Source organism: Lithobates pipiens, unplaced genomic scaffold, assembly GCF_037356315.1.
Source record: "Lithobates pipiens isolate NorthernLeopardFrog02 unplaced genomic scaffold, aLitPip1_a1.2 Scaffold_8, whole genome shotgun sequence".
NCBI classification, from domain to species: Eukaryota; Metazoa; Chordata; class Amphibia; order Anura; family Ranidae; genus Lithobates; species Lithobates pipiens.
Genome location: NW_027507903.1, coordinates 677,043,253 through 677,058,104, shown reverse-complemented (window position 1 = coordinate 677,058,104; position 14,852 = coordinate 677,043,253). Strand labels below are relative to the sequence as shown.

The following is a 14,852-nucleotide window of genomic DNA, read 5'->3' as shown; positions in this document are numbered from 1 at the left end:
TCCAGATTCCGATAAGCCCCTCCCGCCCACAGACCCACACAACCACTGGGCAAGGGTTGTGGGGATGAGGCCAGCGGAGCTGTTGCAGTTTTTATTTTTTTGTTCGGCTTGTCAGGCAGAGTGAGATGGATTTACATTGTGGGACATTTTTATTTATTTTTTTAATAATTACAACAGGGGGACCCTTATTGGGGGTCTGGTATGTATATATATATATATTTTTTTTTTTTTGGTGCAGGGTTCCCCTTAATATCCATACCAGACCTCAAGGGCCTGGTAATGGACTGGGGGAGGAACCATTTTTCAATGAGTTTTATATATATTGCCAAGACCTGGCAATTCATTACAGCCGCGATCAGTTTTAAATGACATTTTTTCATTTAGAAATGTCATTTTGCTGTGGTATTGTTCTAAACACGGGAAAAATGCACCACTTTACAGGCATACTATAGACACCCCCAGACCGATATTTAAAGGAATATTTAATTTTGATTGTTTCACGTTTAGCATTAAAAACATCACTGCTCCTAAAAAAACTGAAGTTTTTAAAACTTTTTTTGCATTTCATATCCCTTGGGGCAGGACCCGGGTCCCCAAACACTTTTTTTGACAATAACTTGTATATAAGCTTTTAAAATGAGCACTTTTGGTTTTTCATGTTCGTGAACACCGCACATCTTCGCTGTTCAGTGATCAGGTTCATCCCTAATAATCAGAGAAATGTCAAATGGCAGGTAGGTTAGGGATGCAGATCATGTCTGACTATCCATGGAGTGATCTGCATCCCTAACCTACCTGCCATTTGGATGACACTTCTCTGATTATACCAAGGCTTGTGATTTTTCTCTTGCTGGTGAGTTTGAACCTCTAGGGGGTGAGTGACCCACGTGGTGAAGATCTTGGTGTACGGTGCACGCTTGTTTATTATCAACTAGGATCACCATCTACTCTACGAACTTTAACCACCTTATGCCATTCAAATGTTTCTCATATGTAACATATGAATGCCGGTCAAGATATGGATTGACAGGAGTGCTACTGTAGTATTGGAAGGTGCTTTTTTCATTGCTTCTGGACTAGATACTATTAGTTTATTAGGTTTTATATGTTATTTTAGTGCCTGCTTTTTTATGTTAACAATCATTTTTATTGATTGTTGGTTATTTACCTGTTTTAACTCAATAGTAACAGAGCACTGCGTTGGTGTAAGTAGGTCCATAGATACACTCAGTTTATTACTAGGATTTATATAGCGCCAACAGTTTTTTATATAGCGCCAACAGTTTAGGCAACCATTTACCACGTGAGGGCAGACAGTACAGTTACAATACATTTCAATACAGGAGGAATCAGAGGGCCCTGCTCATTAGAGCTTACAATCTAGGAGGGAGAGTCAAGTGATACAAAAAGGTAATAACTGTGGGGGATGAACAGACGGAGAAAATAAAAGTACAATTGTTAGGTGTGGGCAGGATAGGCTTCTGTAAAGAGGAAGGTTTTCCGGGATTGTCTAAAAGCAAACAGAATAAGAGATAATCGGACAGATTGGAGTAGGGAGTTCCATAGAATAGGATGCTTTGGAAAAGTCCTGGGGACGAACGCATGGGAGGAGGTGATGAGGCAGCTTGAGAGCAGGAGGTCTTGGGAGGAATGAAGAGAACGATTAGGTTGGTATTTTGAGACTAGGTTAGTGATGTACTTGGGGGCAGAGTTGTGGATGGCTTTGTAAGTTGTTGTTAGTATTTTAAATTGAATTTGTTGGGTGAGCGGGAGTCAGTAGAGGGATTGACAGAGAGGAGTAGCAAACACAGAGTGGTTGGCAGGTTAGATTTGGAGTAGTCGAGGCAACAGATGACCAGGGAGGGAAATAGGAGCTTATTAAAGGGGGCTCCCAGTTTCTGATACGCCCGCAGACCCCAACAACCAACGGCCAGGGTTGTGTAAAAGAGGCCCTTGTCCTCATCAACATGGGGACAGGGTGATTTGGGGTGGGGGGGCCACAGGGCTCCCCCTTCCACAAAGCACCTACCCCCATGTTGAGGGCATGCGGCCTGGTACGGTTCAGGAGGGGGGGGGGGGTGCTCGCTTGTCCCCACCCCCTTTCCTAACCGGCCGGGGCAGCATGCTCAGATAAGGGTCTGGTATGGACTTTGGGGGGACCCCATGCCGTTTTTCCAGTATAGGGGGTTCCCCTTAAAATCCATACCAGGTGATACCAGGCGACGGGGCTCACAAGGTGTCAACCTTGCTGATGAAATCGACCAGATTGACTCCCTTCTCTAGTCCCATCGTACCTGGAGTCACGTTCAAAATTAACGGACTTTAGTCCGTGTATGAGCAAATCTGTTTATTTTGAAAGTCATCGGAACTCTGCCGGAAGTCCGTCGGAACTTCGCCGGAAGTCCGCCGGAAGTCCGTCGGAACTCCGCCGGAACTCCGCCGGAAGTCCGTCGGAACTCCGCCGGAAGTCCGTCAGACCTAGTCCGCAGGACCAAGTCTGCTGGAAAGTCCGATCGTGTGTACGCTGCATAACCTCACACACTTACAGGGTGGCTGGGAGCCTGAGAGCTCGGAGTGCGGATGTAGCAGGTCTATGGAGGAACAAAGGTCCTCCTGTAAATTCTGGGGCAAGCACTTTATTGGTTGTTAGGACACTAGCAGCCCTAGCAACCAATGATGGTATACTGACAATGTAACCAGAGGAACCTGCATTGGGGACCAGGAAGGGTGGATGTTGCGTAGAAATAAAGACTGTAGGAATGTGAGGGACCGCTAACCCCTAGATACAATATTGTAGTAGCTTGTAGTTTGGAGACCTCTGGTATAAAAGGAGGCCAGCTCTCTCCTGACATTTTGTGTATTTCAGCTTCTTTTTCCAGCGAGATTCAGAGGATTTTGGAATTTATGGGGAAAATGGCAGAAGAGCTCTATAAAAGTAAGTTTATCTTAAATTATTTCATCCAAAAATATTCCAAGGGTCCACAAAACATCTACTGATGGCCGCACCTTTGTAAGTCCAGATAAAGATTAAAACCTCAATAATTTATACTAGAGTTATAATTGTACGTTTTTACATCACAAAAAGGATCAGAAAAAATTCCAAAAATATTTCACCTCAAAATGATATGTGGAGCCCTGTATCAGGGGGGTTGTGTGGGGTGATCCTCACCTTGGAACAATTCCATCCCAATGCTGTAACTCCAGTGTAAAGGGAAGCTGAGTCTCCTCTAAGTGGGAGTTCCATTTACTTTCCTGGGTTATTAAAGAGACCCTGTTATCAATTTAACAAAATGCAGGTAAAAAACTCACAAAAAAAAGCATTGTAAATATTTTGTTTTTCTTTTCCACAAACTTTTTTTTTATTTACTGGCCCCTGACAGCCCCCTGACTTCTTGCATGGTACAGGCAGAGGTAGAGGAAGGAGGTTGATGTGTTTCACGCGATTTAAGTGCTTTGTAAAAACCAAAATCATGTGAAACGTCTCAACCTCGTTCCTCTACCCATCCAGTGGTATTATGATGCTTTAATAAACTGATTGAACCAATGCATTTGTGTGGGTGTGCAGCCTATCCTATTCTTTTGGTCTACATGGTGCGCGGCTCACATCGTCTCTCTCTCTCTCTCTCACCCCCCTCTCTCTTTTGCTCAGCCCCCCCTCTCTCATGAATTTCCATGTTGGCACTTTGCAACACAAAACCAACTTTATTTTTTCAGTTTGGGCACTCGTGCTCAAAAAAGGTTCACCATCACTGATCTAGGACGTTTCCAAAGTAATATTTTATGCCCTACTTATATGTTTTTAAATCTTTGTATGATGTTGTACTAATAAACATATTACATCATTTTAAATCAATGTGTTGCAATAATAAGTGTCCTTTAAAATCCCATTAAGGGAAATCTAAAAAAATTTTTCAGTGATAAATGGATGTTGGCATGTAGTAGAGTACCCCCATTGCCCCCACAAAATGTATGTCTGCATGCTGTGCCTGATTCCCTTTTATTATAATTTTACCGTCTTGGCTAAACTGTACGGCTATAACCATAACAATCCAGCGTCACCCACCTAATCCTCTTTCCTGCTCCCTCAGACTCCTCTAATCCATTATGCAGTGAGGGATGGAGCCACTATGGACTCAGCTGTTACTACTTGTCTTCAGACAGAAAATTATGGAACAACGCCAAGGAAGACTGCGAGAACAAGGAGGCCCACCTGGTGGTCATTAATGGCCAGGAAGAGATGGTATGCACAGATATACACTTCCCATTGTATTAGTCCCATTGTCTGATCACATCACTGCCAGCAGTATTTGATTATTATGCTCCCAGCCTCACCCTGGGAAGAGATTGTCCAGTTTAGACATGTGCAATTATTTTAGTTCCAAATTCATTTTTTAACGAATATTGACAAATTCATTAATTCAGAATTTCCAAATTTTTCAATTTCTGAAATTTCTGAATTTGCGAATTTCCGAAATTTGCGAATTTCTGAATTTGCGAATTTCTGAAATTTGCGAATTTCCGAAATTTAGAATTTCCGAAAAATTTCCAATTTTCTGATTTCCGAATTTAGAATTTTCAGATTTCCGAATTTCCAATTTTCGGATTTCCGAATTTAGAATTTTTGGATTTCTGAATTTCAAGTTTCTGAATTTCGTATTTTCGGATTTCCGAATTTCTGTTTTTCGGATTTCCGAATTTTCGAATTTCCGAATTTTGGATTTCTAAATTTCGAATTTTCGGAAATTTGGAAATTCGGAAATTCAAAAATCTGTAAAAAAGAAAGAAAATCTGTTTAATTCTAAATAATAACTAACTATTAAATTATAGGTATTGGAATTCCCTTTCAAATTTGTCTGTTAGTGAGCGTAACGAATACGAATTTATCAGAAGTTACAAATTAAATTATCTGAAATTGTTCATACATATTTGACTTGTTGTGTCTGAACACTAGGGATGAGCCGAACACCCCCCTTAAAACCATTGTACCATCATTAAAATCAAGTCAACTGAATAAACTGGTCACATCAAACAGGTAGCAATTGTAAAATACTGTACAAAGAAGCATATAGAACCAACGCGTTTCACAAAAAATTGCTTCCTCGGGAGGGGGCGTGGCCTGACCTCAGCTGAAGATGGCAGCTTAGTCTGATAGCTCCTGCTGACGAGGATACCATTCCGCAACAAACAGAGGCTTTTCTTCCCTCAACCCACCCGAAAATCATGGGAACCTCTTCCCGCAGCTTGTCGGCGTCTCGGTCCAGATCCCCAAGGGATGAAGCCGGCAGGATTTCTCAAAATATCCCGGAGATGTTCCGCTGGTACAACTCCAATATGGCCGCCACACGAGGTCAGTCACCACAAACAGCACATCCCACAGGAGTGCTCCGGGAACGGATGATGTTGTTCTCACCCCTCACCACCAGCCGAGTCTTCAGGACCTGAGGTCCATAGCAGCGGACATCAAGGAGTCCCTTACCGCTGCCCTGACTGGCGCTATATCGGACCTGAGGATAGACCTCCAGGCCATGGCGACCCATATTCAGGATGTGGAGAAAACTACCTCAACCCACTCCTCGATCCTGAGGGGATCCTGTCAGATTATTGATACTCACACCCTGCAACTCCGCGAACTTAATCGCCACACAGAAGATCTGGACAACCGGGCAGACGCCATAACATTCACCTGCGAGGTCTCCCTGAATCCACTGACACGGACCACCTTAATACCGAAGTCACAGGCTTATTTAACGCCATATTGGAGAGGCCGCCTACCACTCCGATCGGTATAGAACATATTCATAGAGCCCTACGCCCAAAAGGGAAAGACACAGACCCACCCCGGGACGTAGTGTGCTGTGTAATCGGCTATAATCTAAAGGAGATTTTACACAGAGCAAGGATGGCAGCAGCGCCGATTACACATAAAGGCGCCAACATCGCTCTCTTCCAGGATCTATCCACCATAACACTGCAGAGGCGCAGGGAACTCTGCCCCTTGCTGGAAACACTTCGCCCCAAAGTTATTCCCTACCGGTGGAGGTTCCCTTTTGCTCTGTCAGCCTCGACGGGAGGGAGAACCGCGCTGCTGTGGGTGCCTGAAGATCTCAGGCACTTCTGTGACACGCTAGACATTCCATTCACCGATGTCCCAGACTGGTACGCGGAATTTCGCCCGCCCACGTCAAGACATACCCAAGCTTTCTCGGGAACCTATGGAGTACCAGGATTCCCGCTTTAGGAGATGCCGCTCGTCCTCAGAACCCAGACCTCATCAAGCCCAGCACGGAATGGATTCGGGAACCAGCCCGTAAAAAGCTCCGGATTCCAGGAGAGCTCATCGGGACCGCTGAGCATGAACTGCCGTAAGAACATTCGCCCTGATCTCCTTCTTTCTTCCTTTATCTTTCTAACTCTTTCTGTCTACACTTGCCGCAATTTCCTCTCTCCCTCTGCTATTTTCTCTGCTACTCGGTCTCACTTCCTACCCCTCTTGCACTGGTCCTACCTACCTAATGGGATTGAAACAGATTCTCCATTGATCGCACTCCTTGCATCTCCACTTGTTTTTGCTCACAACCACTGGCTCTGCTGTCCACACCATGGATTCAGATTTGGCATCTAAGTGGGTCTCACTCTATCTTTACTAAGACCGCTTGTGCGGACCTGACCATCACAGCCATGAAATTTACATTATTTACATACTGGACGCTCTGCCATGAGCTAATGAGCTCTAGGGTGCATTGATGCAAGTTTCATTATTCTCATGGTGAATTACTTCTACCATATTTAGTGGCGATTTATCAAGGGGTTAGTCTCCCCACGCTACAGTATATGAATGTTATTCTTTGTTTACTATTCAGTGGCAAGTGCGGCGGAGTAGACATGTGCATTACGTTTCGTTACGAATCGAAATCCGGACGAATTTTCATTATTCGGACATTCGGATGCATCCGAATTACCGAATTACAATGCTAATGAATTCAAACGAAATTCAAATCAAATTCGAAAAATGATATTTTGCGACCAGAATTTGGTGCCATGTATCTTGGGGCCACTTATAGCTAGGTATGCAAACACAGTAGAACTAGTACTACAACATTTCCAAATTTGGGGTTGCTAGCTATAAGTGGCCCCGAGATACGTGGCCCCAAAGTCGGGTCGCAAAATGTCATTCTCTTCTGCAGAAAAGTAATATAAATGAAATAAGATGTGTGTATTTTTTTGCACTGGTACACTGCAAGTATGAGAAGTTGAAAACAAAATAGATATTAATAGTCTGCAGGAGATCAGCAAAAATTTTAAATAGATGCTAATAGTCTGCAGGAGATCGTATGGAAACAAATAGTAATCTGCAAAAGAAATTAAAAATGAAATAGATAGTATCTATATTCTATTCTGTTCTATTGTTTTGCTAGTCTATTCTCTATTTCCATTCTAATCTTTTCTATTCAAATTCGAATTCATTCTATACGAAATTCAAATGTTGGAAAGAAATATATATTATAAAACCACCATCTTCCGAAATTCAAATTTAGTATATAAGGATTTCGATTTTAATAGAAAAGATTTTAATAGAATATGAAAGAATAGACTAGAAAAACAATAGAACAGAACAGAATAAAATATAATATATTCTATTCTGTTCTGTTCTATCGTTTTTCTAGTCTATTTTCTATTTTATTATAATCTTTTCTATCCAAATTTAAAATTAATTCATTTAAAAATTTGAATTCATACTATTCGAAATTCTAATTTATTCTATTCAAATTTGAATTTCAGAAGATGGTTGTATATTCTTTCTATTTTATTCTATTAAATTCTTTTTTTTCTATTCTGTTCTACTCTTTTGATTTGAATTAGAAATTTTGGAAGATGGTTAGTTACTTATACTTACTTATATACATCTGTCACATCAACTTTTCATACTTGCAGTGTACCAGTGCAAAAAAAAAAAACACACATTTTATTTCATTTATATTTATGGTATCAATGAAGTTGTCAGCATGCCTGATTGAAGAAGTCACGGATTGAGTCGATCGCAAGGCAAGTGCATATGCTGTATGTCATTGTCCACTTGCCAAAAGTTGTGTATTGTATTTGTCCACTTGCCACGTCACCTGCCACAAGTTGTTTATTGTCCACTTGCCAAGTCACCTGCCACAAGTTGTGTATTGTCCACTTGCCATGGCACCTGCCATGAGTGCCACTTGACCTGACACAAGTGCCACGTGACCGGCCACAAGTGCCACGTGACTTAACACGTGTGCCATGTGACTGGCCACGAGTTCCATGTGACTAAGTTGTGGATTGTCCACTTGCCACGTCACCTGCCACCAAGCGACCCCAGATATGGACAATATGAAAGTACTTTTCTGCAGCAGAGAATGACATTTTGCAACCCAAATTTAGGGCCACATATCTCGGGGTCACTTATAGTTAGAAAGACCAAATTTGGTATGAAAACACAATAGAACTAGCACTACAACATATAGAAATTTCGGGTTTCTAGCACCAAGTAACCCCGAGATACATGGCCCCAAATTCGGGTCACAAAATGTCAAGCACTTTTGTGCAGCAGAGAATTACATTTTGCGACCCGAATTTGGGGCCACATATCTCAGGGTCACTTATAGCTAGAAACACCAAATTTGGTATGCAAACACAATAGAAATAGCACTACTCCATAACCAAATTTGGTGACCCCGAGATACATGGCCCTAAAGTCGGGTCGCAAAATATTTTCGAATCTGGTTGAAATAGTTTCGAATGCGGTTGAAATAATTTTGAATCATGTTGAAATCATTTCAAATTCGGTAGAAATATTTTCGAAATTGTTGAAATATTTTTGAACAGACTGATTTTTCGAATTCGGCAGAAAACAAAAAGAAATACGAAAACGAATTTAAAGAATTTAACAAATATAACTAAACAAAATTAATTAATTAACGAATTAAAACAAAACTAAACTAAACAAATGTTTTCCTTTTGCACATGTCTACGGCGGAGTTAGGGGAATGGAGACACACAGTGGCCACGGCTTTCTAATACCTAAATTTGCAATGTGGGTACCGCCTGCCCCGAGCTATCTCGGTTACGGGAGCTACCTTATATTCAGTTTAAAACAACCGACTACCCGAGGTGCTCTATGACTAGTGCAACGGTAATGTACCTGGGTATAAGACCCAGGCCTACACTCATTCATCATACATGGCCGGTCTCCTCCCCCATCTCTCAACCACTGCCCTGTGTTTGCTTATCAATCTACTTTTGACAGCAGGTGTAGCCTATGCCCCCAGAACGCTTACTATTTACAAATTGGATGGTGGGTAACTTCAACAGTATTCTCCTCCTACTGATCAACATTGGTTCCATTTATTTAACTTTGGGAGGGGGATCCAGGGATAAGGGTGGGATGGGATTTACCTCCTGCTTGGGTAAGAGGTATGGACCACATGCCCTCCTCTGGGATTCCACCTGGATGAGGGCTAGGCAAAAAACCCCTGACATCTGCTACCCTTCTGCTAACACACCAATGGGGATCCTGTATAGTGATGGCCGAACGGTTCGCCCGGCGGTCGTTTCGCGGCGAATTTCGGTCGTACGCGGTCCGCTCGTTCGCTCGCCTTTTTCCGTCGTTCGCCCCGGCGGACTTACGTGTTTAATGTGTAAAAGAACTTTGACCTATGATGACACGTCTATCATGGGGTACAGGACAGCCAATTGAGACATGACAGCACATGGACACTTGGACATTCCCCCTAACCTATAAATACACCCGATCCGGTGGCCATTTTACATTCTTTCTTCTGTCACTATAGGGAAAGGTTGCTGTGTGGAGTAGGGAGAGATAAATCGCTAGCTATTTGGTACACAAAAGTTCTTTTCAGGACTGGTATAGGTGTTAGGTGTATATAGGTTTGCTGTGCTACTGATTCTTGCAGCAGCCTGAGTGTCTTTTGTCAGTTTAGAGAAAGGGAAAGGACGGTGTGTGCTACAGGGAGAGTCAGTTTAGTCGTCATCATCATCATCATCATTAGCTGTTACTATCAGGTCCACAAAAGAACTATTCCAGTAACCACTAATTGTTCCAGGCTCCTCTTTTTTGCCACTTTGTATAGGGACAGGAAGGAAGCAGTGTGTCAGGCAGTGAGGGTCAGTTTAAAGACTTGCTGTTACTATTAGTTCCACAAAGGTTCTTTTCAGGACTGGTATCAGTGGTATGGTAATAGGCTTGTACACGTATAATATTCTTTCTTCCAAATATAGAAAGAATATTATACTTGACTGCTGCCCTTCTGCTGCAGTCTGCTAATCATTCACAACTCACTTGTTCCACAAAGCTCTTTATCAGAACTGGTAACTTGGTCTGTGTAGGGTGCTACAGTACATAGGGTTGAGTGCGGTACAGTCTGCTGTTCTGTAAGGACCGCTATCGGTCCACAATATAGAGGGTTGAGGTGCACCACTGCTGACCGCTGCCCTATACTGCAGCAGTCCTTCATTGGTATAGGGACTGAAGTACAGTCTGCTAATCACTAACACACAACCTGCTTGGTCCACAAAAGTTCCTATAAGGACTGGTAACTTGGTCTAGGGTGCTACAGTACATAGGGTTGAGTGCGGTACAGTCTGCTGTTCTGTAAGGACCGCTATCGGTCCACAATAGATAGGGTTGAGGTGCACTACTGCTGACTGCTGCCCTATACTGCAGCAGTCCTTCATTGGTATAGGGACTGACGTACAGTCTGCTAATCACTAACACACAACCTGCTTGGTCCACAAAAGTTCTTATAAGGACTGGTAACTTGGTCTAGGGTGCTACAGTACATAGGGTTGAGTGCGGTACAGTCTGCTGTTCTGTAAGGACCGCTATCGGTCCACAATAGATAGGGTTGAGGTGCACCACTGCTGACCGCTGCCCTATACTGTAGCAGTCCTTCATTGGTATAGGGACTGAAGTACAGTCTGCTAATCACTAACACACAACCTGCTTGGTCCACAAAAGTTCCTATAAGGACTGGTAACTTGGTCTAGGGTGCTACAGTACATAGGGTTGAGTGCGGTACAGACTGCTGTTCTGTAAGGACCGCTATCGGTCCACAATAGATAGGGTTGAGGTGCACTACTGCTGACTGCTGCCCTATACTGCAGCAGTCCTTCATTGGTATAGGGACTGACGTACAGTCTGCTAATCACTAACACACAACCTGCTTGGTCCACAAAAGTTCTTATAAGGACTGGTAACTTGGTCTAGGGTGCTACAGTACATAGGGTTGAGTGCGGTACAGTCTGCTGTTCTGTAAGGACCGCTATCGGTCCACAATAGATAGGGTTGAGGTGCACCACTGCTGACCGCTGCCCTATACTGAAGCAGTCCTTCATTGGTATAGGGACTGAAGTACAGTCTGCTAATCACTAACACACAACCTGCTTGGTCCACAAAAGTTCCTATAAGGACTGGTAACTTGGTCTAGGGTGCTACAGTACATAGGGTTGAGTGCGGTACAGTCTGCTGTTCTGTAAGGACCGCTATCGGTCCACAATAGATAGGGTTGAGGTGCACCACTGCTGACCGCTGCCCTATACTGCAGCAGTCCTTCATTGGTATAGGGACTGAAGTACAGTCTGCTAATCACTAACACACAACCTGCTTGGTCCACAAAAGTTCCTATAAGGACTGGTAAATTGGTCTAGGGTGCTACAGTACATAGGGTTGAGTGCGGTACAGTCTGCTGTTCTGTAAGGACCGCTATCGGTCCACAATAGATAGGGTTGAGGTGCACTACTGCTGACTGCTGCCCTATACTGCAGCAGTCCTTCATTGGTATAGGGACTGACGTACAGTCTGCTAATCACTAACACACAACCTGCTTGGTCCACAAAAGTTCTTATAAGGACTGGTAACTTGGTCTAGGGTGCTACAGTACATAGGGTTGAGTGCGGTACAGTCTGCTGTTTTGTAAGGACCGCTATCGGTCCACAATAGATAGGGTTGAGGTGCACCACTGCTGACCGCTGCGCTATACGGCAGCAGTCCTTCATTGGTATAGGGACTGAAGTACAGTCTGCTAATCACTAACACACAACCTGCTTGGTCCACAAAAGTTCCTATAAGGACTGGTAACTTGGTCTAGGGTGCTACAGTACATAGGGTTGAGTGCGGTACAGTCTGCTGTTCTGTAAGGACCGCTATCGGTCCACAATAGATAGGGTTGAGGTGCACCACTGCTGACCGTTGCCCTATACTGCAGCAGTCCTTCAGCGGTATAGGGACTAAGAGTTTTGTCACAGGGTGATTAAAAAAATTACAGGCAGAGGAAGAGGCAGGCCCTTCCGCAGGGGTGGTAGGGGTAGGGCAGGAGCAACAGCCTTGAGCCAAAGTGGGAAGTTGCAGAAGGTGCGTTCAATTACTTTAAAGGATGCACCAGACTTGGTTGAGTGGCTCACTCCGCCTTACTCTTCTGCACCCTCCTCATCCTCTCGATCTGCACCCTCTTCTTCACTCTCTGCTATGTGCACCCCCAAAGACACTACCACCAACAACACCACCACCACATACCTTCCGCTTGAGTCACAGGAATTATTTTCCGATCCATATCAAGAGGACATTTCTGATGCGCAGCCACTCTTGGTATTGGATCAGGAAGAGGAGGTAGCAACAACCGCTACTCAGCAGTCTGACGACAGTACCCAGATCAGCCCAAGGAGGAGGTTGGTCCCCGGTGTTGCTGCCTACTCCGAGATCTCTACTTATAGCTGTGGGGAAGGGGACGTTGATGATGACGTGTCTAGTGATGTCACGAGGGTGCCCACAAGAGAGGAAGAGGAGGGGAGTTCAGAGGGAGATATGGACCAGCAGATAGGGAGGAGAAGCAGGAATAACTTACATTGCACAGGAGGGACAAAGCAGACTGCAAATGTATCAGGAGCGAGTCATCGACCATGTACGGTCACATCTGGCGCTCCCAGGACACCGGCACATGGCTCCGCAGTGTGGGCTTTTTTTAACGTGTCCGCTGCTGACAATAGCGTTGCCATCTGCAATCTTTGCAGTCAACGCATTAGTCGCGGTAAGCCCAACACTCACCTAGGGACGACCGCCTTAAGAAGGCACATGAGCAGCCATCACCGAGCCCAGTGGGAGCCTCGGAACACACAAAGCCACACTGCAGGCTCTCACCGTCCAGCCTCGTCTTCTACTTCTCCTCTCTCCTCACAATTGTCCTCCACTCCACCTTCCATCACGCCAAGCTCACGTTTTTCTGCAAAAAGGCAGGCTTCCATGGGCCTAATGTTCGAGCGTAAAAAAATGATGACGCTGGATAACCCTCTTGCCCAACGGTTGACGGCTGGCTTGTCAGAACTGATAGCCCGCCAACTACTGCCATATAAACTGGTGGACTCGGAGGCCTTTTGCAAATTTGTGGCCATTGGAACACCACAATGGAAGGTCCCAGGAAGGAAGTATTTCTCAGAGAAGGGCATCCCAGAGCTATATGGCCATGTTCAGCGGCAAGTGAATGTATCTCTGGCACACAGTGTCAGTGCCAAGATACATCTGACCACAGACACGTGGTCTAGCAAACACGGGCAAGGAAGGTATATCAGTTTTACTGTCCACTAGGTGAACCTTCTGACGGCCGTCAAGCATGTAACCCGTGGCACCCGTATAGATTTGGTTTTACCGCCACGGATTGCATGCAGGCCTGACTCTTCTTCTCCTCCTCCTCCTACTCCATCCTCCTCCCTCTCCTCCTCAGCTGCCTCCTCCTTTTCCGCTGCTAGCGTCTCTTCCGCTGCACCGACCAAGCTCCCCAGAACCTATTCCACATGCCAGGTGAGATGTTGCCATGCCGTGCTGCGTCTGTTGTGCCTGGAAGCCAAGAGCCACACTGGCCCGGCACTCCTTTCAGCTTTGCGTTCACAGGCAGATCAGTGGCTAACACCGCTCAATTTGACAGTTGGTAAAGTAGTGTGTGACAACGGTGCCAATCTGCTTAGCGCATTGAAACAGGGCAAAATCACGCACGTGCCATGCATGGCACACGTCTTAAACTTGGTCGTGCAGCGATTCCTTGTCAAATACCCTGGGGTCCAGGACATCTTGCGGCAGGCAAGGAAAATCTCAGCCCATTTCAGAAGATCTTACACGGCCATGGCTCGCCTTGCTGACATTCAGCGGCGACACCATCTGCCGGTCAGACGTCTTATTTGCGATTGCCCGACGCGATGGAACTCAACCTTCTATATGCTTGATAGGCTGCTCCAGCAGAAACGTGCAGTTAACGTCTACCTGTATGAACTCTGCAAAAGAAAGGGTTCTGGGGAGCTGGGTTTTTTTTCACCGCGCCAGTGGCTGCTCATGCGCGACGCATGCAGACTTCTGCGGCCATTTGAGGAGATCACCAAACTGGTCAGTCGCAGCCATGGCGCCATCAGTGACATGGTACCTTATGCCTTCTTTATGGAGCGTGCATTGCGTCGTGTCATTGATCAGGCTGTGGAGGAGCAGGAGCGGGAAGATGAGGAAGTCACAATGCTGGATGAATTCCCAGGGGGGGCTACTCTATCTGAGACAAGTCAACAACAGGAGTCTGAAGAGGAGTCAGAGGAGGATGGTGCCGGGGCGGATGAGGAGGAGCAAGAAGAGTGTGCTTTAAACCTTTCTGGGATCCCTGTTGTGCGTGGATAGGGAGAGGAGAATGAAGAGGACGACATTATCCTGGATGATGAGCAGGAGCCAGGCCACCACACCGCTTCCACTTTAGTGCAAATGGGGGCCTTCATGCTCCAGTGTTTTAATAGGGACCCCTGTATAAAAAGCATAAGGGTCAAGGACCAGTACTGGGTGG

General features: G+C 45.0%; 1 protein-coding gene across 1 annotated transcript in view; it reads left to right on the top strand.

Moving 5' to 3' along the window:
• The window catches only part of LOC143962006 (asialoglycoprotein receptor 2-like), a 51,605-nt gene that overhangs the window by 25,006 nt on the left and 11,747 nt on the right, over window positions 1–14,852 (top strand). Inside the window, exons 6-7 of the mRNA XM_077471349.1 lie at window positions 2,867–2,935; window positions 4,089–4,240. Of these exons, the coding sequence (XP_077327475.1) occupies window positions 2,867–2,935; window positions 4,089–4,240 (221 nt within the window). The remainder of the gene's footprint in view (window positions 1–2,866; window positions 2,936–4,088; window positions 4,241–14,852) is intronic.